The following is a 26,527-nucleotide window of genomic DNA, read 5'->3' as shown; positions in this document are numbered from 1 at the left end:
TATATATATATATATATATATATATATATATATATATATATATATATAACACACTGTATATACGTACTACCATAAAATACTGGGGTGAGACATTTGGGAGGTAGTATAAAATAGACCCAATGAAGAGCAGGGGCTCCTTGTGCACAATAACAGAACACTATATCAATGTCCATGTTTCAGAACTATTTAAGTGGAACAAATGTAGACATTTTTAAGAGGAAACTGGATTCATACCTTGGCCAAATGTCATATGAACCAGGCTGTGATGACCATGTAGACCGCCAACACTAACAACCTGAGTGAGGTGAAAATCCTGATCTCAGAGCGATGTGCGAGGGTAGAACTATGGAATCTGATCACAGGTATCCCTCCCTCCCTACAACACACACACCAATTCTCACTTTAGAACCATTCATTATATTTATTTTGCTCTCGACCTATTCATTAATCTACAAGAAATAGGAGGAAAATGTTTTAGCTTCCTCTGGGACGCCAGCGACAACAGTAGTGGATGGGCGGGTGTACTCACCCACTCGTGGTTGCAGGGGTCGAGTCGTCATTACTCTGTACTCACCTAGTTGTGATTACAGGGTCGAGTCACAACTCCTGGCCCCCGCCTCTTCACTGGTCGCTACTAGGTCACTTTTCCTGCTCCATGAGTTTTATCATACATCTTAAAGCTGTGCATGGATCGTGCCTCCACTACATCACTTCCCAGACTATTACACTTCCTGACAACTCTGTGTCTGAAGAAATACTTCATAACATCACTGTGATTCATCTGAATCTTCAACTCCAATTGTGACCCCTTGTTGCTGTGTCCCATCTCTGGAACATTGTGTGTGTGTGTGCATGATATATATATATATATATATATATATATATATATATATATATATATATATATATATATATATATATATATATATATATATATATATATATGGAGATGGAGATGCTTGGGGTAGAGAGAGGGAGGCAGAAAGGGACTGGGGTGGAGGGTGTGGGGAAGAAGGAAAGGGAAGATTGTAATGGACGGAAGGAAGGAAGGAAGTTGTGTGAATGAGAGAGACGGAAGGATGACTCCTAGTAAAAACTTCATGAACACCTGGTGAGAGAGTATTGTCTCATCTTCCTCATGCTGCCTCAGTCATCTTCCTCATGCTGCCTCACAGTCATCCTCATGCTGCCTCAGTCATCTTCCTCATGCTGCCTCACAGTCATCTTCCTCATGCTGCATCACAGTCATCTTCCTCATGCTGCCTCACAGTCATCTTCCTCATGCTGCCTCACAGTCATCTTCCTCATGCTGCCTCACAGTCATCTTCCTCATGCTGCCTCACAGTCATCTTCCTCATGCTGCCTCACAGTCATCTTCCTCATGCTGCCTCAGTCATCTTCCTCATGCTGCCTCACAGTCATCTTCCTCATGCTGCCTCACAGTCATCTCATGCTGCCTCACAGTCATCTTCCTCATGCTGCCTCACAGTCATCTTCCTCATGCTGCCTCACAGTCATCTTCCTCATGCTGCATCACAGTCATCTTCCTCATGCTGCATCACAGTCATCTTCCTCATGCTGCCTCACAGTCATCTTCCTCATGCTGCCTCACAGCCATCTTCCTCATGCTGCCTCACAGTCATCTTCCTCATGCTGCATCACAGTCATCTTCCTCATGCTGCATCACAGTCATCTTCCTCATGCTGCCTCACAGTCATCTTCCTCATGCTGCATCACAGTCATCTTCCTCATGCTGCCTCACAGTCATCTTCCTCATGCTGCCTCACAGTCATCCTCATGCTGCCTCAGTCATCTTCCTCATGTTGCATCACAATCATCTTCCTCATGCTGCCTCACAGTCATCTTCCTCATGCTGCTTCAGTCATCTTCCTCATGCTGCCTCACAGTCATCTTCCTCATGCTGCCTCAGTCATCTTCCTCATGCTGCCTCACAGTCATCTCCCTCATGCTGCTTCACAGTCATCTTCCTCATGCTGCCTCACAGTCATCTTCCTCATGCTGCCTCAGTCATCTTCCTCATGGTGCCTCACAGTCATCTTCCTCATGCTGCCTCAGTCATCCTCATGCTGCCTCACAGTCATCTTCCTCATGCTGCCTCACAATCATCCTCATGCTGCCTCAGTCATCTTCCTCATGCTGCATCACAATCATCTTCCTCATGCTGCCTCACAGTCATCTTCCTCATGCTGCCTCAGTCATCTTCCTCATGCTGCCTCACAGTCATCTTCCTCATGCTGCCTCAGTCATCCTCATGCTGCCTCACAGTCATCTTCCTCATGCTGCCTCACAATCATCCTCATGCTGCCTCAGTCATCTTCCTCATGCTGCATCACAGTCATCTTCCTCATGCTGCCTCACAGTCATCTTCCTCATGCTGCCTCACAGTCATCTTCCTCATGCTGCCTCACAGTCATCTTCCTCATGCTGCCTCACAGTCATCTTCCTCATGCTGCCTCACAGTCATCTCATGCTGCCTCACAGTCATCTTCCTCATGCTGCCTCACAGTCATCTTCCTCATGCTGCCTCACAGTCATCTTCCTCATGCTGCATCACAGTCATCTTCCTCATGCTGCATCACAGTCATCTTCCTCATGCTGCCTCACAGTCATCTTCCTCATGCTGCCTCACAGTCATCTTCCTCATGCTGCCTCACAGTCATCTTCCTCATGCTGCATCACAGTCATCTTCCTCATGCTGCATCACAGTCATCTTCCTCATGCTGCCTCACAGTCATCTTCCTCATGCTGCATCACAGTCATCTTCCTCATGCTGCCTCACAGTCATCTTCCTCATGCTGCCTCACAGTCATCCTCATGCTGCCTCAGTCATCTTCCTCATGTTGCATCACAATCATCTTCCTCATGCTGCCTCACAGTCATCTTCCTCATGCTGCTTCACAGTCATCTTCCTCATGCTGCCTCACAGTCATCTTCCTCATGCTGCCTCAGTCATCTTCCTCATGCTGCCTCACAGTCATCTCCCTCATGCTGCTTCACAGTCATCTTCCTCATGCTGCCTCACAGTCATCTTCCTCATGCTGCCTCAGTCATCTTCCTCATGCTGCCTCACAGTCATCTTCCTCATGCTGCCTCAGTCATCCTCATGCTGCCTCACAGTCATCTTCCTCATGCTGCCTCACAGTCATCCTCATGCTGCCTCAGTCATCTTCCTCATGCTGCATCACAATCATCTTCCTCATGCAGCCTCACAGTCATCTTCCTCATGCTGCTTCACAGTCATCTTCCTCATGCTGCCTCAGTCATTTTCCTCATGCAGCCTCACAGTCATCTTCCTCATGCTGCCTCAGTCATCTTCCTCATGCTGCCTCACAGTCATCTTCCTCATGCTGCCTCAGTCATCTTCCTCATGCTGCATCAGTCATCTTCCTCATGTTGCCTCACAGTCATCTTCCCCATGCTGCCTCACAGTCATCTTCCCCATGCTGCCTCACAGTCATCTTCCTCATGCTGCCTCAGTCATCTTCCTCATGCTGCCTCACAGTCATCTTCATGTTGCATCACAGTCATCTTCCTCATGCTGCATCACAGTCATCTTCCTCATGCTACCTCAATCATCTTCGTCATGCTACCTCAGTCATCATCTTCATGCTACTCACTATCATCCTCATGCTGCCTCACTATCTTCCTCATGCTGCCTCACTATCATCCTCATGCTACCTCACTGTCTTCCTCATGCTGCCTCACTGTCATCCTCATGCTGCCTCACTGTCATCCTCATGCTGCCTCACTATCATCCTCATGCCTCACTATCGTCCTCATGCTGCCTCACTATCATCCTCATGCTACCTCACTGTCTTCCTCATGCTGCCTCACTATAATCCTCATGCTGCCTCACTATCATCCTTATGCTGCCTCACTCATTTTCCCCATGCTGCCTATCTTCCTCATGCTGCCTATCATCCTCATGCTGCCTCACTATCATCCTCATGCTACCTCACTGCCATCCTCATGCTGCCTCACTATCATCCTCATGCTGCCTCACTATCATCCTCATGCTGCCTCACTATCATCCTCATGCTGCCTCACTATCATTCTCATGCTGCCTCTGCTACAAAGTTTTACCACGTGCTGCCAGCCGTGTGGAGCGGCGCTGTTATCAGTGTGGTGGGTCTTTCACAGAGTTGATTGGGCGCAGTGTTGTGCTGGGAAATTGATACCTGCCACGCTCTCTCTCAGCCACTTTTTACCTCAGATAAATAAGCAACTGATAAGGGGGAAGTTCCGGTGGCAAGGTGCATGAATTGACTGCATTCTGTGCCTGTGTGTATGTATGAGAGTGAGTGAGTGAATGAATCAACGAATACAATATGCTGCTGTTCTAGCGGTATGTTCACTAGCTGCATGAATGATGCTGACCAATAAATTCGGCCACCGGGTTGAAAATCCAATGAATGTGAATGAATGTTGTAACAGTATGTTTGCTTGTAATTTTCATATTTAGCTGTATTAGAAGAGCTTATGCACGTAATGTTCCCTTCTATACTAGTCCTATAATCCACGAATATCGTCATAACACGATTGTATAGAAATCTACGAACGGGTTGACTTAGAATTCATGTAAGACTCTTGTAACAAGTAGTCCAGTTTTAGAACTAGCTTACCGTGGGCTCAAGAGTTCTACCGTTCTGTAAGAAGTCCTGGCATTGTTTACATTTCCCAGTTAAACTGCAAACACCGTGATCAGATATTTTCTACCCTACTTCATGAAGTATTTTTTTATACTCAAGTTGCAAGTAGAACCTGGTGGTGGGTTACTACCAAGAAGGCTCTCTCTCTCTCTCTCTCTCTCTCTCTCTCTCTCTCTCTCTCTCTCTGCTGTATAGCCCTTGTGGCTTAGCGCTTCTTTTTGATTATAATTAAATCTCTCTCTCTCTCTCTCTCTCTCTCTCTCTCTCTCTCTCTCTCTCTCTCTCTCTCTCTCTCTCTCTCTCTCTCTCTCTCTCTCTCTCTCTCTCTCTCTCTCTCTCTCTCTATCTCGTCCAGTATAGCCTTTGTTATATTTTACTTTTAAGTTATATCTTTTGTCTTCCCAGGAGACATTTCCGGTGTCTCAGTCTTGCTTCCTCACTCATTTTTCTCATCTTTGTAATAAATATTTCTTATTTTTTTGAATTAATACTTATTCTCTCTGGACATAAATATTCCTGTCCAAAGAAAATAAATATTTTTCTTTGACATTAATATATTTTGCGTTTGTAATTAGTGAATTTGTCTTTGGAATTAATGTTTCTTCAGAATTAATGTCTTGGGAATTAATTTTCGACATGTTTGGAAATATTTGTTTTTGGGATTGTTTCAGTATCTTTGTGGTAAAAGATTCTGATCTTTCTCATTAATGTTTATTTTTGGAAATTATTTCTTGTCTTTTGAATTAATATTGTTAACCATTTAAATTAATATTTCTTTGGAATAATTTTTTTTATCTTCGGAATTAATATTACTTTTATGTGTAATTAATATTTGTGTAAATAATATTACTTTTCTGTGTAATATATCCGTGTAAATATTACTTTTGTGTAATTAATATTACTTTTCTGTTTAATATTTCTTTTATTTGTAATTAATATTTCGTTTTTATGTAACTAATATTTCTTTTCTATGTAATTAATATTTTTTTTTAGCTCTGGAATTAGTATTTTTCTCAGGAATCACTTGGTTGTATGTTATACTTTGTTAATGCTTCAGTTGCATGGTTGGTTGCTCGAGTGAACTGAAATCTGTCCACTACATTATGTTCATTACGGCTGCTTGTTGTCACCTCCACACTAACCAGTGTTTATAATTCATAACACACATTAAACTCTCCTCATACACTGATAAATATTTTTCAGTGTGTATCCAGAGAGGTGCACACCTCTCCTGTGTGTGTATATACACACTGCTGGAGTTGCACAGTTTTTATCATGTAACTATAAATTAAATTGCTGTTTATCACCACCCCGAGATATCGATGATGGATCACGTGATATTTACCGTATTTTCCAGCATATAAGGCGCGCCTATTTTCCCCACAAAGTCTTGGAAAATCAGCCTGCGCCTTATATGCTCACGGTCAGTCAAGGGTAGGCTTTGGGTTACACTTTAGCGTAAAGCGTCAGGGGTCATTAACCCCTTGAATATGATCACTGGTTTATCATTTTGATACATCTATCTTGCGCCTTATATGCCGGAAAATACGGCAAGTATACTACTTTTGTTAAGTTGTATCTTTTGTCTTCCTTGAAGACATTTCCCGTGTCTTCAGTCTTGCTTACTCACGTTCTTCCAGTGCCATTATATTTGTATGACGCCTACAGGTCTAGCGCTTACCACACTGTTTCTTCGTCTGCCGTTTCAGAGTTAAATCTTGTGATCTGTTTATCACTTCCGTTGTTCAGTTTACATCTTCCTGCAGAATAATTTTTTTTATTGTTGTCTTGCAAGTAGTAGTCTTTTATTGTTCACCGTTGTAAGTGCATTCGTTTGTTTTTCACCGTTGTAATGCATTCACGTTCTTCAGTTGTCAGTGCATTCGCGTTTGTTTTTCACCGTTGTAAGTGTATCCGCGTTTTTCACCGTTGTAAGTGCATTCGCGTTTGTTTTTCACCGTTGTAAGTGCATTCGCGTTTTTCACCGTTGTAAGTGCATTCGCGTTTTTCACCGTTGTAAGTGCATTCGCGTTTTTCACCGTTGTAAGTGCATTCGTGTTTTTCACCGTTGTAAGTGTATGCGTGTTTATTTTCACAGTTGCAAGTACATTCGTGGGTGTGTTCAACAATTTACAATATAATTAATCTAGAATTTGGAGAGGGAAGTTAACGCGACGTCGTTTGAAATTTAATTTGCAAATTGTGGATTTGTTGGGAATTGTTTAAGCCACGGTATTGTGAATTGTGACTCGTTTAGGGGACGATATTGTAAGACGTGATTTGTTTAAGCTACGGTATTGTTACTTTTATTCTTTAATGCTGGGAGAACCATTTAAATACAATAAATACTGGGCCTGGTGTTGGTGAGAGGCTGCGGGGTCGGTGACCCCAGGAAGCGACTAGAGGAAACCTGGGTATAAACCATGTTACTTGTGGCTGCTCGCTAGTCTTGACCCATCACCAGTATTTTTGTAATGATGTTGGTAGAATTAGTGGCAATATGTTAGGTTAAAGGACACAAGGAGCTTATTCACGTCGTAACTGCTTGATAAACCTCTTGGAGAGCGAAACGTTGCCACAATAAAATGTCGCATTAGTTGCACTTGTGTCCTTTTATCTAACATCAGTCTCTTACTCTGCATCACAGCTTCCATCTTTATCTTCAACAAAAATTCTCTTGTCCGCTGTAAAATTATATCTTATATTCTGCACTCTATACTTTCTCGAACTTGTTCAAAAACTCGTGTTTTTTTTTTTTTTTTGGGGGGGGGGGAGGGGGGGATAGAAGTAAGAGTAGCCCGGCGCTTTTCATTCCTTACATATATAATTAATGGCGTCTTCTATGGATGAAAGGAGAAGTGCTCATCCTCGGGTTAACTTTAAAGTAACTGGTCTACACACCGGTTAATTCTTACCCTCGCAGTTTAATGTCACTTAGCGACGACCAGAGAAGTCAAACCTGTGGTGGATTATATACCTGTGGTGGATGAGGTGTATGCCTGTGGTGGATGAGGTGTGTACCTGTGGTGGATGAGGTGTATACCTGTGGTGGATGAGGTGTATACCTGTGGTGGATGAGGTATATACCTGTGGTGGATGAGGTGTATACCTGTGGTGGATGAGGTATACCTGCCTGTGGTGGATGAGGTGTGTACCTTTGGTGGATAAGGTGTATACCTGTGGTGGATGAGGTATATACCTGTGGTGGATGAGGTATATACCTGTGGTGGATGAGGTATATACCTGTGGTGGATGAGGTGTATACCTGTGGTGGATGAGGTGTATACCTGTGGTGGATGAGGTATATACCTTTGGTGGATGAGGTGTATACCTGTGGTGGATGAGGTATATACCTGTGGTGGATGAGGTGTATACCTGTGGTGGATGAGGTATATACCTGTGGTGGATGAGGTATATACCTGTGGTGGATGAGGTATATACCTGTGGTGGATGAGGTATATACCTGTGGTGGACGAGGTGTATACTTGCCTGTGGTGGACGAGGTGTATACCTGCCTGTGGTGGACGAGGTGTATACTTGCCTGTGGTGGACGAGGTGTATACCTGCCTGTGGTGGACGAGGTGTATACTTGCCTGTGGTGGACGAGGTGTATACTTGCCTGTGGTGGACGAGGTGTATACCTGCCTGTGGTGGACGAGGTGTATACTTGCCTGTGGTGGACGAGGTGTATACTTGCCTGTGGTGGATGAGGTATATACTTCTGGACGAGGTGTATATCTGCCTGTGGCGGAAGAGGGGTATACCTCTTGTGGTGGACGATGGGTATACCTGCCTGTGTTGGACGAGCTGTATACTTGCCTGTGGTGGACGAGGTGTATACCTGCCTGTGGTGGACGAGGTGTATACCTGCCTGTGGTGGACGAGGTGTATACCTGCCTGTGGTGGACGAGGTGTATACATGCCTGTGGTGGACGAGGTGTATACCTGCCTGTGGTGGACGAGGTGTATACCTGCCTGTGGTGGACGAGGTGTATACCTGCCTGTGGTGGACGAGGTGTCTACCTGCCTGTGGTGGACGAGGTGTATACCTGCCTGTGGTGGACGAGGTGTATACCTGCCTGTGGTGGACGAGGTGTATACCTGCCTGTGGTGGACGAGGTGTATACCTGCCTGTGGTGGACGAGGTGTATACCTGCCTGTGGTGGACGAGGTGTATACCTGCCTGTGGTGGACGAGGTGTATACCTCTTGTGGTGGACGATGGGTATACCTGCCTGTGTTGGACGAGCTGTATACTTGCCTGTGGTGGACGAGGTGTATACTTGCCTGTGGTGGACGAGGTGTATACCTGCCTGTGGTGGACGAGGTGTATACCTGCCTGTGGTGGACGAGGTGTATACTTGCCTGTGGTGGACGAGGTGTATACCTGCCTGTGGTGGACGAGGTGTATACCTGCCTGTGGTGGACGAGGTGTATACCTGCCTGTGGTGGACGAGGTGTATACCTGCCTGTGGTGGACGAGGTGTATACCTGCCTGTGGTGGACGAGGTGTATACTTGCCTGTGGTGGACGAGGTGTATACTTGCCTGTGGTGGACTAGGTGTATACCTGCCTGTGGTGGACGAGGTGTATACTTGCCTGTGGTGGACGAGGTGTATACTTGCCTGTGGTGGACTAGGTGTATACCTGCCTGTGGTGGACGAGGTGTATACCTGCCTGTGGTGGACTAGGTGTATACCTGCCTGTGGTGGACGAGGGGTATACCTGCCTGTGGTGGACTAGGTGTATACCTGCCTGTGGTGGACGAGGGGTATACCTGCCTGTGGTGGACGAGGGGTACACTTATAGTGGAGGACTGGCACACGTGCAGGTGGTGAGGGCCACTTAGGGTGGGTGGGGCGTCACAGGTGGCAACTTAATGGTTGTTTGTACAGCGGCTCAGGTGACTTCACCCCCTCCCCTTAATCCTTCACCCCCCCTCACCTTTATATCCTCTCCTCTCTCCCCTCACCTCTTGCCTACCTCCCGTCTCCCTTTACCTTTCCCCCTCTTCCCTCCCTCTTTAACGTTAAAAGGCGGTTGATTATGAAGGTAATGTTGGTGCTTGATTATGGTAGGGATGGTGTTGGTGGTTGGTTATGGTAGGGATAGTAGTAATGGTAGGGATAGGAGTTATGGTAGGGATAGTAGTAGTAGTTATTGTAGGGATAGTAGTCGCTATGGTAGGGATAGTGCTAGTAGTTATGGTAGGGATAGTAGTTATGGTGGGGATAGTGGTAGTAGTTATGGAAGGGATAGTAATGGTAGGGATAGTGCTAGTAGTTATGGCAGGAATAGGGGTAGTGGTTATGGTAGGGATAGTGCTAGTAGTTATGGTAGGAATAGTGGTAGTGGTTGGTTATGTAATATATAGAACCTTTTCAGACCACCTTTTCAAGACTGGGTCGAGAAACAGGATTATATTTCGGGTAGGCAGCTGTAGGACCCACCAGACACTGCTCGTGTACTGGCTTTGTCTTGTAGGTGTTGAAGGAAGACGGTACCGCCCTTGACGGGTACCTGGTGTTTGCTCACCTAGGAGGAGTCAAGTGTAGACACTGTTTCCCCGGGAATTACTTTCTGAAGGACGTAGTGAAAACGGGAGAGGATTGAATGAGAGAGTTGTCCTTTGGATCCAGTCTGCTCCAAATAGGTGGATCTCTGGTCATCTGGTGGCTTACCGGTGAGTAGACGTCCTACAGAACTTGTATCATTCCGTCTTTCCTTCCCAGTAAAAATTCCTCTAGTTATGGTATTGTAAACATGTATAACTTATACCTAAGATTGTTATGTGAAGTGAACCCCTTTTCTATTTTGATTTTATCCTCCGGCAGTCCTGTTATATTCAGTGTATTATCCTCTTGTGTCATCCCTTATATACCCAAGCAATACCTAATTAGAATACAAGGGAGCTGGTCCCATGCGTATGGATAACTAGGGATAAGGTAATACTGGTTGGTGAAGGAGGTATCCTAGTTAATTGGTATTTTTATATTGGAGACAACTGTATATAAGGGAATAAAAAGTCAATGGTCCGACTGGGACCATTGACTAGTCACGCAGAAGCGCAAAGGGAAGGGAGCCAGTATATATACGACGGGGTGGGGGGGGTCGGTTGTAAAACGAGAAGAGGAAGTAGTATAATGGTAGAAGTAGTGGTGGTGGTGGTAGTAGTATAAGTGCAACGGTGACTGAAGGGGCAATAAGAAGGGAGTAGTGATAATGATACACAAGTCAGAGAGTGGATGTGTTAGCGAAGCAGCAACATCAGCAGCAGTAGTAGTACTAGACTTCACTATTATTTCGGTACTTTAGTGATAGTAGCCTCTGTTCATATTGTGACGCTACCTTAGCGATGGTAGTCTGTTGTGACGTGGTGCTACCATGGTGACACCGCCTACGACTCCTTCGCCTCGCCTGTCTGCAGTATATAAGTTTCTTCTCCCACACATATACTGTACCCTTATCAAGAATGACGGACTAATCACTTCAATTCCAGACTGAGGGATTGATTACGTTAAAGTCTCTCTGATGTTCAACCGTTCTTCCCTATATTGGACTGAGGAAGTCACTGGTTGGAGATACGTATCCACAATAAAGATATTGGGAAGGGTAGGAGAGAAGAGCTGCTAGATAAGTACAGGTCAGCTATAGATTTCATTAAGTCTAAGGGAGGGATCCCAATCATATGTAGCATCTTGCCTAGAAGGGGAATAGGAAATGAATGGTTGTCTAGGGCAATTGGTGTAAATTGCTGGCTAGACAGATACTGCAAGGAACTTACAATCCCATTCATTGACAACTGGAACAACTTTTATGGCAAACATATGTATGCAAGGGATGGTGTACATCTCTCTGGGGCTGGGGTGGTAGCACTTGCAGACTCGATTGAGAAGGCCATTGGTGAAATGCTTATGATTTTAAACTGATAGAAGATAGAGGTATGGGTGTATGTGGGAAACAAGCAGGTTGCAACACTAGAGTTCGAAACAGTAAATGTATAAAAGGCATTCAGCATGAAGTTATAAATAAAAACAATAGATCAGGTCAGCAAACAAAGGGGGACAGCAGAGGGCAGCAAGGGACTAGCTCCCTTAAGGTTTACTATACTAATAGCAGGAGTGTAAGAAATAAGATAGATGAGCTAAGATTAATTGCAAGTGCAGGAAACAGATATTATTGCTATAACAGAGACCTGGCTCAATCTGAAAGATAGAGATGCCCTCTGAATGTCACATACAAGGCTATAAATTATTCCACACTGACAGGGTCAACAGGAAAGGTGGTGGAGTAGCGATGTAAGAGACAATTTAAATTGTTGTGTTAGACAAGATATAAAATTAGAAGCGTCAGCCACTGAATCTGTTTGGTTACAGCTTCTCGAGGGCCGAGAAAAACTAATTTTGGGTGTGATTTACAGGGCCCCAAATCTTGATAGGGAGTGCAGTAAACTTCTATGGGACGAAATTCGTAAGGCATCTACAAACGAAAATGTTATGCTAATGGGAGATTTCAACTATAGACAGATTGACTGGAGCAATTTGACAGGAAATTTAGAGTCAGGTGACTTTCTTGATACGATCCAGGATGGTTTTTTAAAACAGTTTGTGACAGAGCCAACTAGGGGAAATAACCTGCTTGACTTGGTTCTTGCCAGTAGGGAATTGCTAATTAATAATCTTGAGGTTAATGATGAGCTTGGGGAAAGTGATCACAAATCACTCAGTTTTAATATATCATGGAATTCCCCTAATAATGGCAATCAAGTCTCTGTCCCTGACTTCTGCTTGGCTGATTTCATAGGACTGAAAAATTACTTAGGTGGGCTGAACTGGAATGACCTGACTAAGGGTCAGGTAGGTGGTGATGGATGCCGATATGACGCTTTCCAGGGCATAGTTCTAGCTGCTCAGTCAAATTATGTTCCAAATAGGGAAATCAGATAAAAAAAATGATCCTAAATGGATGAACAATAGATTAAAATATCTAATTGGTCAAAAGAGAGGCATATATAGGCAAATCAAAAGAGGAGAGGGGCAATTAAGAAATCGATATATTCAGTTAAAGAGAGAAATAAAAAAAGGAATTAGAAAAGCAAAAAGAGATTGAGGTTAAAGTTGCAAGAGATTCGAAGACTAACCCAAAAGGATTCTTTCAGGTATACAGAAGTAAGATCAGGGACAAGATAGGCCCACTCAAAAGTTCCTCGGGTCAGCTCACGGACAGTGATAAGGAAATGTGTAGAAGTTTTAACACATACTTCCTCTCAGTTTTTACACAGGAGGATACCAGCGATATTCCAGAAATGATAAATTATGTGGAACAGGACAATAATAAACTGTGCACGATTAGGGTCACAAGTGACATGGTCCTTAGGCAAATAGATAAATTAAAACCTAACAAATCCCCAGGCCCTGATGAACTGTATGCAAGGGTTCTAAAGGAATGTAAAGAGGAGCTTAGCAAACCCTTGGCTAATCTTTTCAACATATCACTACAAACTGGCATGGTGCCAGATAAGTGGAAAATGGCAAATGTGATACCTATTTTCAAAGCAGGTGACAGGTCCTTAGCTTCAAACTATAGACCAATAAGCCTAACCTCCATAGTGGGAAAATTTATGGAATCAATAATTGCCGAGGCAGTTCGTAGCCACCTTGAAAAGCATAAATTAATCAACGAATCTCAGCATGGTTTTACAAAGGGGCGTTCCTGCCTTACGAATTTGTTAACTTTTTTCACTAAGGTATTTGAGGAGGTAGATCATGGTAATGAATATGATATTGTGTACATGGACTTCAGTAAGGCTTTTGACAGGGTCCCACATCAGAGACTATTGAGGAAAATTAAGGCATATGGAATAGGAGGAGAAATTTTTTCCTGGATAGAGGCATGGTTGACAAATAGGCAGCAGAGAGTTTACATAAATGGGGAGAAATCAGAGTGGGGAAGCGTCACGAGCGGTGTTCCACAGGGGTCAGTGTTGGGCCCCCTGCTGTTCACAATATACATAAACCACATAGATGAGGGCATAAAGAGCGACATCAGCAAGTTTGCCGATGACACCAAAATAGGCCGTCGAATTCATTCTGACGAGGACATTAGAGCACTCCAGGAAGATTTGAGTAGACTGATGCAGTGGTCGGAGAGGTGGCAGATGCAGTTTAATATAGACAAATGCAAAGTTCTAAATGTTGGACAGGACAATAACCATGCCACATATAAACTAAATAATGTAGATCTTAATATTACGGATTGCGAAAAAGATTTAGGAGTTCTGGTTAGCAGTAATCTGAAACCAAGACAACAGTGCATAAGTGTTCTCAATAAAGCTAATAGAATCCTTGGCTTTATATCAAGAAGCATAAATAATATGAGTCCTCAGGTTGTTCTTCAACTCTATACATCCTTGGTTAGGCCTCATTTAGATTATGTTGCACAGTTTTGGTCACCGTATTACAGAATGGATATAAATGCTTTGGAAAATGTACAAAGGAGGATGACAAAGTTGATCCTATGTATCAGAAACCTTCCCTATGAGGATAGACTAAGGGCTCTGAATCTTCACTCTCTAGAAAGACGTAGAATTAGGGGGGATATGATTGAGGTGTATAAATGGAAGACAGGAATAAATAAAGGGGATGTAAATAGTGTGCTGAAAATATCTAGCCTAGACAGGACTCGCAGCAATGGTTTTAAGTTAGTAAAATTCAGATTCAGGAAGGATATAGGAAAGTACTGGTTTGGTAATAGAGTTGTGGATGAGTGGAACAAACTCCCAAGTACAGTTATAGAGGCCAGAACGTTGTGTAGCTTTAAAAATAGATTGGATAAATACATGAATGGGTGTGGGTGGGTGTGAGTTGGACCTGATTAGCTTGTGCTACCAGGACGGTTGCCGTGTTCCTCCCTTAAGTCAAGGTGACCTGACCTAACTAGGTTGGGTGCATTAAGCCGGTAGGAGACTTGGACCTGCCTCGCATGGGCCAGTAGGCCTGCTGCAGTGTTCCTTCGTTCTTATGTTCTTATGTACATCGTAGGCTTCTTTATTCGAATACAGAGGTTCCTAAAACTGGAGACACCAGAAGCAGTGGAGAGAGAAAGCTGATGTGATTGCTCCATTAGCCTTTAAGAAAGTTTTGGTGGTGAGTCCCTCGGCTTTGAGAAGCGTATAGCTTCATTGTCTAGATCAACTTGCCAATATTACAGTTATTGTTATAATGAAACAATGTCAGTGTACACAGAGGTTGTGGTCTGAGGTTGTACAGTAGTGATCGTCGTCTTGCACAACCTCGTGGTAAATCTGTTGCTACAGTAGTGTAGCAAAAATAAGTAAACATTAGGACATTAATGTTTTATTAATATTAAATAATAATAACTAAATTTAGGCTCATTTAAAATACGATGGTTAGGATTAAGATAAATATATAACGTTAATTGGAGGAAGGTTTGATGACTGTTTAGTTTTTGTGCAAACAAAATACCAGATTTTAAAAAAATACAGTTTGAGGGACTCTGGGTAACCAACACAAGGTTGGTACTTGTGTGTGGGTCTTACCTTCACTTACAGTGAAGTATCTTCATGCTGGTGATGGGCTCATGGTCCTGGCAGTTGGAGCTGCCATTTCTTTCCCCAAATCAAAACAGATTGCCTCCAATTTCCCAGGCAGTATATGTGCCCCATACAGGATTGCCCACCCCATACAAGAAGTAACATGCATATTATTAGTAGTAGTAGTATTGTTGTTATTATGTGAACCAATGAACGGGTTGGTTCACTGAGTGCAAGGTCAGGCTGGATCTTCCGTACTAGCCGCGTCTAAGCTAAGCGTTGTGTGTTACAGGAGAAGCGTCCATCACGGGACATAGAGACGGAGACTGAACCAGAGGAGGTGCTGGCTGTTGAGGCCGGTGGTGGGTCCTCCTGTTCCCTCTCCTCCGTGTCAGCCTCTCTCTCAGACAAGAGTGTCTCCACTGATAATATAGAGGAGATCAAGAGTGACGTCCCCTTCGCTGGTAAGTACACAACTAACCTCTCTTACTCACTCTTCAGAGTTTCTCCAAGAATAATGTTGCTTTCTCTTTCTGGCTCATTTTTTTTTTTTTTTGCTCTCTTGCTAAACTGACACACTTTTAGTATTTATATAAAGAATGAATTTTTTGCCGCTAAGCTCGCCGCACTACTTGCGCGTGTGTGTGTGTGTGTGTGTGTGTGTGTGTGTGTGTGTTAGTTACCATTTGGTCCTAGGCACATGTCGATTAGACACTAGGCCTGTTGTATATGTGTGTGTGTGTGTGTGTGTGTGTGTGTGTATGTCTGTGTGTGTGTGTTAGTTACCATTTGGTCCTAGGCACATGTCGATTAGACACTAGGCCTGTTGTATGTACATGCATATGTATGTGTGTGTGTCAGTGTGTGTGTGTTAGTTTATGTATGTATATATATTTTTGTATATGTACGTGTATGTATATATATATATATATTACACACGGATAACTAGAACGTAATAAAAAGTTGTCAATGTGCAGTAATAACCCACACGGGGATAGAAACACACGAGATTAATTGGTCTGTATATTTAGATTCCCTTCTGGGATCCTCTTCAGAAGTACATATCAGCACCTAATCTGACACGGAACATCAACACATCATCAAGGATTACATAGCACAAAGGAACTTCCTACCCAAATTTTTAGCTTCATTCCAGGACCTGTGTTCTCACCCACCCGCTACTTGACACGTCCCTTCACTCACGTGTACGGGCGAAGGGGTAACCTTCCCTATGTATTTTTGTTCTCGTTTCATTTATGTATCTGATGAAGAGGATCCCAGAAGAGGACCGAAATATACAGACCCATTAATCTTGTGTGTTTGTGTCTCCGTGTGGGTTATTACTGAACACTGACAAGTGTTTATTACACTATATACATGTATATGCAATAAAATCAGAGTAAATAGGAGATATCACAATATGCAAAACAACCAGACAAAAAAATAGTGAACTTCAAAGCGTTTGCGTGATTTCTCACATTATAACACACACACACACACACACACACACACACACACACACACACACACACACACACACACACACACACACACACACACACACATCTATCGAAACAGGGAGATTGCCTGAGGCATGGAAGACAGCAAATGTAGTCCCAATCTTTAAAAAAGGAGACAGACATGAAGCATTAAACTACAGACCAGTGTCACTGACATGTATAGTATGCAAAATCATGGAGAACATTATCAGGAGAAGAGTGGTGGAACACCTAGAAAGGAGTGATCTCATCAGCAGCAGCCAACTTGGTTTCAGGAACAGGAAATCCTGTGTCACAAACCTACTGGAGTTCTATGACATGGTGACAGCAGTAAGACAAGAGAGAGAGGGGTGGGTGGATTGCATATTCTTGGAATGCAAGAAGGCGTTTGACACGGTTCCACACAAGAGATTGGTGCAAAAACTGGAGGACCAAGCAGGGATAACAGGGGAGGCACTACAATGGATCAGGGAATACTTGTCAGGAAGACAGCAGCGAGTCATGGTACGTGGCGAGGTGTCTGAGTGGGCACCTGTGACCAGCGGGGTCCCACAGGGGTCAGTCCTAGAACCAGTGCTGTTTCTGGTATTTGTGAACGACATGACGGAAGGAATAGACTCTGAGGTGTCCCTGTTTGCAGATGACGTGAAGTTGATGAGAAGAATTCACTCGATCGAAGACCAGGCAGAACTACAAAGGGATCTGGACAGGCTGCAGACCTGGTCCAGCAATTGGCTCCTGGAGTTCAATCCCACCAAGTGCAAAGTCATGAAGATTGGGGAAGGGCAAAGAAGACCGCAGACGGAGTACAGTCTAGGAGGCCAGAGACTACAAACCTCACTCAAGGAAAAAGATCTTGGGGTGAGTATAACACCAGGCACATCTCCTGAACCGCACATCAATCAAATAACTGCTGCAGCATATGGGCGCCTAGCAAACCTCAGAACAGCATTCCGACATCTTAATAAGGAATCGTTCAGGACCCTGTACACCGTGTACGTTAGGCCCATATTGGAGTATGCGGCACCAGTTTGGAACCCACACCTAGCCAAGCACGTAAAGAAACTAGAGAAAGTGCAAAGGTTTGCAACAAGACTAGTCCCAGAGCTAAGAGGTATGTCCTACGAGGAGAGGTTAAGGGAAATCAACCTGACGACACTGGAGGACAGGAGAGATAGGGGGGGACATGATAACGACATACAAAATACTGAGAGGAATTGACAAGGTGGACAAAGACAGGATGCTCCAGAGATTGGACACGGTAACAAGGGGACACAGTTGGAAGTTGAAGATACAGATGAATCACAGGGATGTTAGGAAGTATTTCTTCAGCCACAGAGTAGTCAGTAAGTGGAATAGTTTGGGAAGCGATGTAGTGGAGGCAGGATCCATACATAGCTTTAAGCAGAGGAATGATAAAGCTCACGGTTCAGAGAGAGTGACTTAGTAGCGATCAGTGAAGAGGCGGGGCCAGGAGCTCGGACTCGACCCCCGCAACCTCAACTAGGTGAGTACACACACACACACACACACACACACACACACACACACACACACACACACACACACACACACACACACACACACACACACACACACACACACTGACACACACACACACACACTGACACACACACACACACACTGACACACACACACACACACTGACACACACACACACACACACACACACACACACACACACACACACACACACACACACACACACACACACACACACACACACACACACACACACAGTCCTCTTCCTTTTCACTCCTCACAGGTGTCTGATCTTGTAAGAAAATCAGCGTAATATAGTGAAGCTGTGTTGACTGCCGAGGTGTGAGACTATAAAAAACATTTACCTGTGACTTGGTTTGATCAGCCGGGCTGTGATTCGTGCGCTTGACTACGTGAGACCAACAGTAACAGCCTGGCTGATAAGGTCCTGATCCACCGGCAGGCCTGATCAAGGACTAGGCCGCGGGGGCGTTAACCCTCGGAACAGCCTTCGGGTAGGTAGACCCTCGCAACCCGGCCTGAGTCCCGGCTTCCCCGTTAACCACATGGTGAATAAGGCTGTTGGTGTTAGCCTCCCACAAGTGCGTGCACTTTAGGCACCACAGCCCAGCTGATCAGGCTCTTATCTAGAGGCAATCTGCAAGTCGTTTTGGGGGTCAACGCCCCCAGCGACCCGGTCCTCGATAAGGCCTCCCAGAGAATCAGGGTTAGATCACCCAGGCTGTTACTGCTGGCCGTACGCAGTCCAGTGTACAATCCACAGCCCGGCTGATCAATCACTGACTTTAGGTATCTGTCCAGTTTCTTCTTGAAGGCAGTCAGGAATTTATTGGTAATTTCCCTCATGTATGATGGGAGGCTGTTGAACAGTGTTGGGCCCCGGACACTTACTGTGTTTTTTCTTAGTGCACTCATGGTGCTCCTGCTTTTCACTGGGGAGATGTTGCACCGTCTACCTAGTCTTTTGCTTTCTTAGAGAGTGATTTTTGCGTGCAGATTTGGGACAAGCCTCTGTAGGATTTTACAGGTGTAGATTATGATTCATCTTTCTCGCCTGCATTCCAGGGAGTACAGAACTTCAAACGTTCCCCAATAATTACGGTGCTGAATTAATGTGTGTAGAGAAGGTTCTCTGTACATTCTTTAGACTTGCAATTTCACCTGCCTTGAATGGAGCCGTTAATGTGCAGCAGTATTCCAGCCTAGAGAGAACAAGTGACTTAAAAAGGATCATCATTGTCATGGCATCCTTTGTTTTGAAAGTTCTCATTATCCATATTATCATTTTCCTCACAGATGTTATAGTGACTTGTGTTCCATGAAGGTGAGATCCTCTGATATTATCACTCCCAGGTCCTTCACATTAGTTTTTCGATCTATTGTGTAGTTAGAGTTTGTAGTATACTCCGTTCCAGTTATTCTTACCTCAGGTTTTTCATAACGGAATAACTGAAATTTGTCTTCATTCAACATCTTATTGTTTTCTGTGGTCCACTGTATGTCCGGTGGGAAGTTCGCAGTGTCTTCAATGGATGACACTCGTGCAGATTTTAGTATCGTCTGCAGAAGACAGGATACTATGGGTTACATCTCTGTCTACTATGTCTGTTATGTCGGTATAAAATACCGACACAATGGAAATATAAACACTTAAGCAGTATAATGTGATCTTCTATTGACAACATTTCGCCCACACAGTGGGCTTTATCAAGTTACAAACAGATCTCCCTGGGTGTAAGGTACCTTATACCCAGGTAGATCTGTTTGTGACTTGATAAAGCCCACTGCGTGGGCGAAAGTTATCAATAAAGGATCACATTATACTGCTTAAGTGTTTATATTTCCAAAGTAAGGAACAGGATGGGGACAAGTGCTGTATCTTATGGAACACAGCTTTTCACTGTGGCAACCTCCGACTTTCTTTACCATTACTCTTTGTGTACTATTGGTTAGTTGATGATCCACCTGCTCACTTTTACAAGTATTCCTTTTGCACGCATTTTGTGCCCTCCCTGGAAATGGTAATCCAGTTTTCTTCTGAAAACTTCTGGCTTCGTTCTATCAGCGATTCTGATACTTGCTGAACGAAGTCTAACCGTTGATGACACTGTTACCACCTACCAACACCAGATATGTTGAGGCAGGCTGGAGTATGCCAGCAGAGAGCTTTCGTAATAAAGGGAGTTGGGTAACGTTGTATGGTGCGACAGTTGTTGGTGTGAAGTTATGGTCTGCGGATTGTTAATGGTTGTATGGTGGTAACTGTACAACCACGTGACTACTGAGGATCACTGTTATGTACATGCTGGTGGTGTGTGGTATTGTGGATGGTGACATATAATGGTTTGTCATGTTTTGTATGGCAGTATGTGATGTGTATGGTGTGTATTATATGATTTCTGGTGTTTGTATGGTGGTGTTGTGAAGTGTATGGTAGTGAGTGTGGTGTATGAGGTATAACAAGGCGGCCTGTCGTGTGGCAGTAAACGTGATGCCAACATAGAACAACATGGGCGGTTGCCAAGTTTGTCAGCGTTCATGTAATATCACAAGGAAGGGAGAGGGAGCCATCCACGTGTCCGTGTGCATAGTAGCAGATCTGCTCTCTGAAGTGTCAGAGGTAGTCTCTATGGTAACTGACACACACTGCAAGCTGTGAGTGAAAACTGGGGAATATATCAGGTCTGCATACTAACACGCAGTACAAGCTGTGACTTGTAAAACTGCAGCAAAATTGTTGATAGAATAATTATAACATAGGATGTAACAGGTGGAGTTGTAGCAGAGTCGTGCTTGCATGAAAATCTAGTTGCAATTAAGACGGCAGGCAGGCATTTCCAACCGCTGAGTGTCACCCAAACTACCAGCTACCATCATCACTACTACTTAGCCCAATCAGTTACTACCATCCATGAAGACTGAGACGACTACTGTGTACCTTAGAACACTGCCAACCACTTCCACCTTAAAACATTGCCAATCACCAGCACTCACCACTACCCCCTACAGGAAGTATACGTTCTGTGTTATGATGACAGGAAGTAAAGACTGTATTGTGAGCAGAGGAAGTACACTTTAAACAGTGACAACAGAGCACTAGACACTTGTTAAGTTGTATATCTTGATCTATCTCCTCAGTTTGTCATGTGTTGCAAAGTTACACTGAGAGTATCAGTGTGTGTGTTGCAGAGTTACACTGAGTGTGTCAGTGTGTGTTGTATTTGCACAGTGTCAGTGTGTGTTGCAGAGTTACACTGAGTGTGTCTGTGTTGCAAAGTTAATGTCAGTCTGTGTGCTGCCGTTACACTGAGTGCGTCAGTGTGTGTTGCAGAGATACACTGAGGAGGTTACACTGAGAGTATCAGTGTGTGTTTGGTTGTTACAAGTGTGAAAAATACTGAGTGACTGGACATAGAATACTAATGTTACCATCCCTGCAGAATCTGAATCTGCATTCATGGCCCAGTGAGACGTACGTGTGTGTGTGTGTGTGTGTGTGTGTGTGTGTGTGTGTGTGTGTGTGTGTGTGTGTGTGTGTGTGTGTGTGTGTGTGTGTGTGTGTGGAGTGTTACTTCAGTGACACGTGTGTGTGTGTGTGTGTGTGTGTGTGTGTGTGTGTGTGTGTGTGTGTGTGTGTGTGTGTGTGTGGAGTGTTACTTCAGTGACTGTGTGTGTGTGTACTCACCTATTTGTACTCACCTATTTGTGGTTGCAGGGGTCGAGTCACAGCTCCTGGCCCCGCCTCTTCGCTGATTGCTACTAGGTCCTCTCTCTCCCTGCCCCATGAGCTCTATCATACCTCGCCTTAAAACTATGTATGGTTCCTGCCTCCACCACATCACTTTCTAGGCTATTCCATGGCCTGACTACTCTATGACTGAAGAAATACTTCCTAACATCCCTTTGATTCATCTGAGTCTTCAACTTCCAATTGTGACCTCTTGTGTCTGTGTCCCATCTCTGGAACATCCCGTCTTTGTCCACCTCGTCTATTCCGCGCAGTATTTTATATGTCGTTATCATGTCTCCCCTGACCCTCCTGGCCTCCAGTGTCGTCAGGCCGATTTCCCTCAACCTTTCTTCATAGGACAATCCCCGTAGCTCTGGGACTAGTCTTGTTGCAAACCTTTGCACTTTCTCTAATTTCTTGACGTGCTTGACTAGGTGTGGATTCCAAACTGGTGCTGCATACTCCAGTATGGGCCTGACGTAGATGGTGTACAGAGTCTTAAACGAATCCTTACTGAGGTATCGGAACGCTATCCGTAGGTTTGCCAGGCGCCCGTATGCTGCAGCAGTTATCTGATTGATGTGCGCCTCAGGAGATATGCTCGGTGTTATACTCACCCCCAGATCTTTTTCCTTTAGTGAGGTTTGCAGTCTTTGGCCATCTAAACTATATTGTGTCTGCGGTCTTCTTTGCCCTTCCCCAATCTTCATGACTTTGCATTTGGCAGGGTTAAATTCAAGGAGCCAGTTGCTGGACCAGGCTTGTAGCCTGTCCAGATCTCTTTGTAGTCCTGCCTGATCCTCATCCGATTCGATTCTTCTCATTAACTTCACATCGTCTGCAAACAAGGACACTTCTGAGTCTATCCCTTCCGTTATGTCGTTCACGTATACCAAGAACAGCACAGGTCCTAGGACTGACCCCTGTGGAACCCCGCTTGTCACAGGCGCCCACTCTGACACCTCGTCGCGTACCATGACTCGTTGTTTCCTCCCTGTCAGATATTCTCTGATCCATTGCAGTGCCTTTCCTGTTATGTGTGCCTGGTCCTCTAGCTTTTGCAGTAACCTCTTGTGAGGAACTGTGTCGAAAGCCTTCTTGCAGTCCAAAAATACGCAGTCGATCCACCCCTCTCTCTCTTGTCTTACTTCTGTCACCTTGTCATAAAACTCTAGTAGGTTTGTGACACAGGATTTTGTGTGTTTGTGTGTGTGTGTGTGTGTGTGTGTGTGTGTGTGTGTGTGTGTGTGTGTGTGTGTGTGTGTGTGGAGTGTTCAGTGACAGTTGTGTGTGTGTGGAGTGTTACTTCAGTGACTGTGTGTGTGTGGAGTGTTACTTCAGTGACTGTGTGTGTGTGGAGTGTTACTTCGGTGACAGTTGTGTGTGTGTGGAGTGTTACTTCAGTGACTGTGTGTGTGTGGAGTGTTACTTCAGTGACTGTGTGTGTGTGGAGTGTTACTTCAGTGACTGTGTGTGTGTGGAGTGTTACTTCAGTGACTGTGTGTGTGTGGAGTGTTACTTCAGTGACTGTGTGTGTGTGGAGTGTTACTTCAGTGACTGTGTGTGTGTGGAGTGTTACTTCGGTGACACGTGTGTGTGGAATGTTACTTCAGTGACACGTGTGTGTGGAATGTTACTTCAGTGACTGTGTGTGTGGAATGTTACTTCAGTGACTGTGTGTGTGGAATGTTATTTCAGTGACTGTGTGTGTGTGGAATGTTACTTCAGTGACACGTGTGTGTGGAATGTTACTTCAGTGACACGTGTGTGTGGAATGTTACTTCAGTGACTGAGTGTGTGTGGAATGATACTTCAGTGACACGTGTGTGTGGAATGTTAATTCAGTGTCTGTGTGTGTGTGTAATGTTACTTCAGTGACACGTGTGTGTGGAATGTTACTTCAGTGACTGTGTGTGTGTGGAATGTTACTTCAGTGACACGTGTGTGTGGAATGTTACTTCAGTGACTGTGTGTGTGTGGAATGTTACTTCAGTGACACGTGTGTGTGGAATGTTACTTCAGTGACTGTGTGTGTGTGGAATGTTACTTCAGTGACACGTGTGTGTGGAATGTTACTTCAGTGACTGTGTGTGTGTGGAATGTTACTTCAGTGACACGTGTGTGTGGAATGTTACTTCAGTGACTGTGTGTGTGTGGAATGTTACTTCAGTGACTGTGTGTATGTGGAGTGTTACTTCAGTGCTCTCAGATCTTCCCTCGCATATTAGTCACTGCTATCTACGTGATGGGAGACCCGACGTGAAGACTAACCACCGGAAGTGGATCATTGTAGCGGCATGATGCACTCACCTGGTGGGTCATTGTAGCTGCATGATGCACTCACCTGGTGGATCATTGTAGCTTCATGATGCACTCACCTGGTGGATCATTGTAGCTGCATGATGCACTCACCTGGTGGATCATTGTAGCTGCATGATGCGCTCACCTGGTGGATCATTGTAGCTGCATGATGCACTCACCTGGTGGATCATTGTAGCTTCATGATGCACTCACCTGGTGGATCATTGTAGCTGCATGATGCGCTCACCTGGTGGATCATTGTAGCTGCATGATGCACTCACCTAGTGGATCATTGTAGCTGCATGATGCACTCACCTGGTGGATCATTGTAGCGGCATGATGCGCTCACCTGGTGGATCATTGTAGCTGCATGATGCACTCACCTGGTGGATCATTGTAGCTGCATGATGCACTCACCTGGTGGATCATTGTAGCTGCATGATGCACTCACCTGGTGGATCATTGTAGCTGCATGATGCATTCACCTGGTGGATCATTGTAGCTGCATGATGCACTCACCTGGTGGATCATTGTAGCTGCATGATGCACTCACCTGGTGGATCATTGTAGCTGCATGATGCACTCACCTGGTGGATCATTGTAGCTGCATGATGCACTCACCTGGTGGATCATTGTAGCTGCATGATGCATTCACCTGGTGGATCATTGTAGCTGCATGATGCACTCACCTGGTGGATCATTGTAGCTGCATGATGCACTCACCTGGTGGATCATTGTAGCTGCATGATGCACTCACCTGGTGGGTCATTGTAGCTGCATGATGCACTCACTTGGTGGATCATTGTAGCTGCATGATGTACTCACCTGGTGGGTCATTGTAGCTGCATGATGCGCTCACCTGGTGGATCATTGTAGCTGCATGATGTACTCACCTGGTGGATCATTGTAGCTGCATGATGCACTCACCTGGTGGGTCATTGTAGCTGCATGATGCACTCACTTGGTGGATCATTGTAGCTGCATGATGCACTCACCTGGTGGGTCATTGTAGCTGCATGATGCACTCACCTGGTGGATCATTGTAGCTGCATGATGCACTCACCTGGTGGATCATTGTAGCTGCATGATGCACTCACCTGGTGGATCATTGTAGCTGCATGATGCACTCACCTGGTGGATCATTGTAGCTGCATGATGCACTCACCTGGTGGGTCATTGTAGCTGCATGATGCACTCACCTGGTGGATCATTGTAGCTGCATGATGCACTCACCTGGTGGGTCATTGTAGCTGCATGATGCGCTCACCTGGTGGATCATTGTAGCGGCATGATGCGCTCACCTGGTGGATCATTGTAGCTGCATGATGCACTCACCTGGTGGGTCATTGTAGCTGCATGATGCGCTCACCTGGTGGATCATTGTAGCTGCATGATGCGCTCACCTGGTGGATCATTGTAGCGGCATGATGCACTCACCTGGTGGGTCATTGTAGTGGATCATTGTAGCTGCATGATGCACTCACCTGGTGGGTCATTGTAGCTGCATGATGCACTCACCTGGTGGATCATTGTAGCTGCATGATGCACTCACCTGGTGGATCATTGTAGCTGCATGATGCACTCACCTGGTGGGTCATTGTAGCTGCATGATGCACTCACCTGGTGGATCATTGTAGCTTCATGATGCACTCACCTGGTGGATCATTGTAGCTGCATGATGCACTCACCTGGTGGATCATTGTAGCTGCATGATGCACTCACCTGGTGGATCATTGTAGCTGCATGATGCACTCACCTGGTGGATCATTGTAGTTGCATGATGCACTCACCTGGTGGATCATTGTAGCTGCATGATGCACTCACCTGGTGGATCATTGTAGCTGCATGATGCACTCACCTGGTGGATCATTGTAGCTGCATGATGTACTCACCTGGTGGATCATTGTAGCTGCATGATGCACTCACCTGGTGGATCATTAACTAATAGTAATATAACACACTAGATGACTAGTATAATTTGTAACACAGGTGACTATAATTAGTAACACAGGTGACTAGTATAATTAGTAACACAGGTGACTAGTATAATTAGTAACACAGATGACTAGTATAATTAGTAACACAGATGACTAGTATAATTAGTAACACAGGTGACTAGTATAATTAGTAACACAGATGACTAGTATAATTAGTAACACAGGTGACTAGTATAATTAGTAACACAGATGACTAGTATAATTAGTAACACAGATGACTAGTATAATTAGTAACACAGATGACTAGTATAATTA

At 44.7% G+C, this 26,527-nt stretch overlaps 1 protein-coding gene across 7 annotated transcripts in view; it reads left to right on the top strand.

Moving 5' to 3' along the window:
- The window catches only part of LOC128685727 (ankyrin repeat and SAM domain-containing protein 1A), a 368,909-nt gene that overhangs the window by 240,868 nt on the left and 101,514 nt on the right, over positions 1 to 26,527 (top strand). For all 7 annotated transcript variants that reach the window (XR_011392360.1, XM_070088036.1, XM_070088034.1 and 4 more), the window contains one exon: positions 15,514 to 15,685. Coding sequence is in view for 6 of the 7 variants with exons in the window: in XM_070088036.1 (XP_069944137.1) it covers positions 15,514 to 15,685 (172 nt within the window). In the remaining variant the exon portion in view is untranslated. The remainder of the gene's footprint in view (positions 1 to 15,513; positions 15,686 to 26,527) is intronic.

Source organism: Cherax quadricarinatus, chromosome 23, assembly GCF_038502225.1.
Source record: "Cherax quadricarinatus isolate ZL_2023a chromosome 23, ASM3850222v1, whole genome shotgun sequence".
NCBI classification, from domain to species: Eukaryota; Metazoa; Arthropoda; class Malacostraca; order Decapoda; family Parastacidae; genus Cherax; species Cherax quadricarinatus.
The sequence above is the reverse complement of the archived record's forward strand: the minus strand, read 5'-3'. Positions and strand labels throughout refer to the sequence as shown.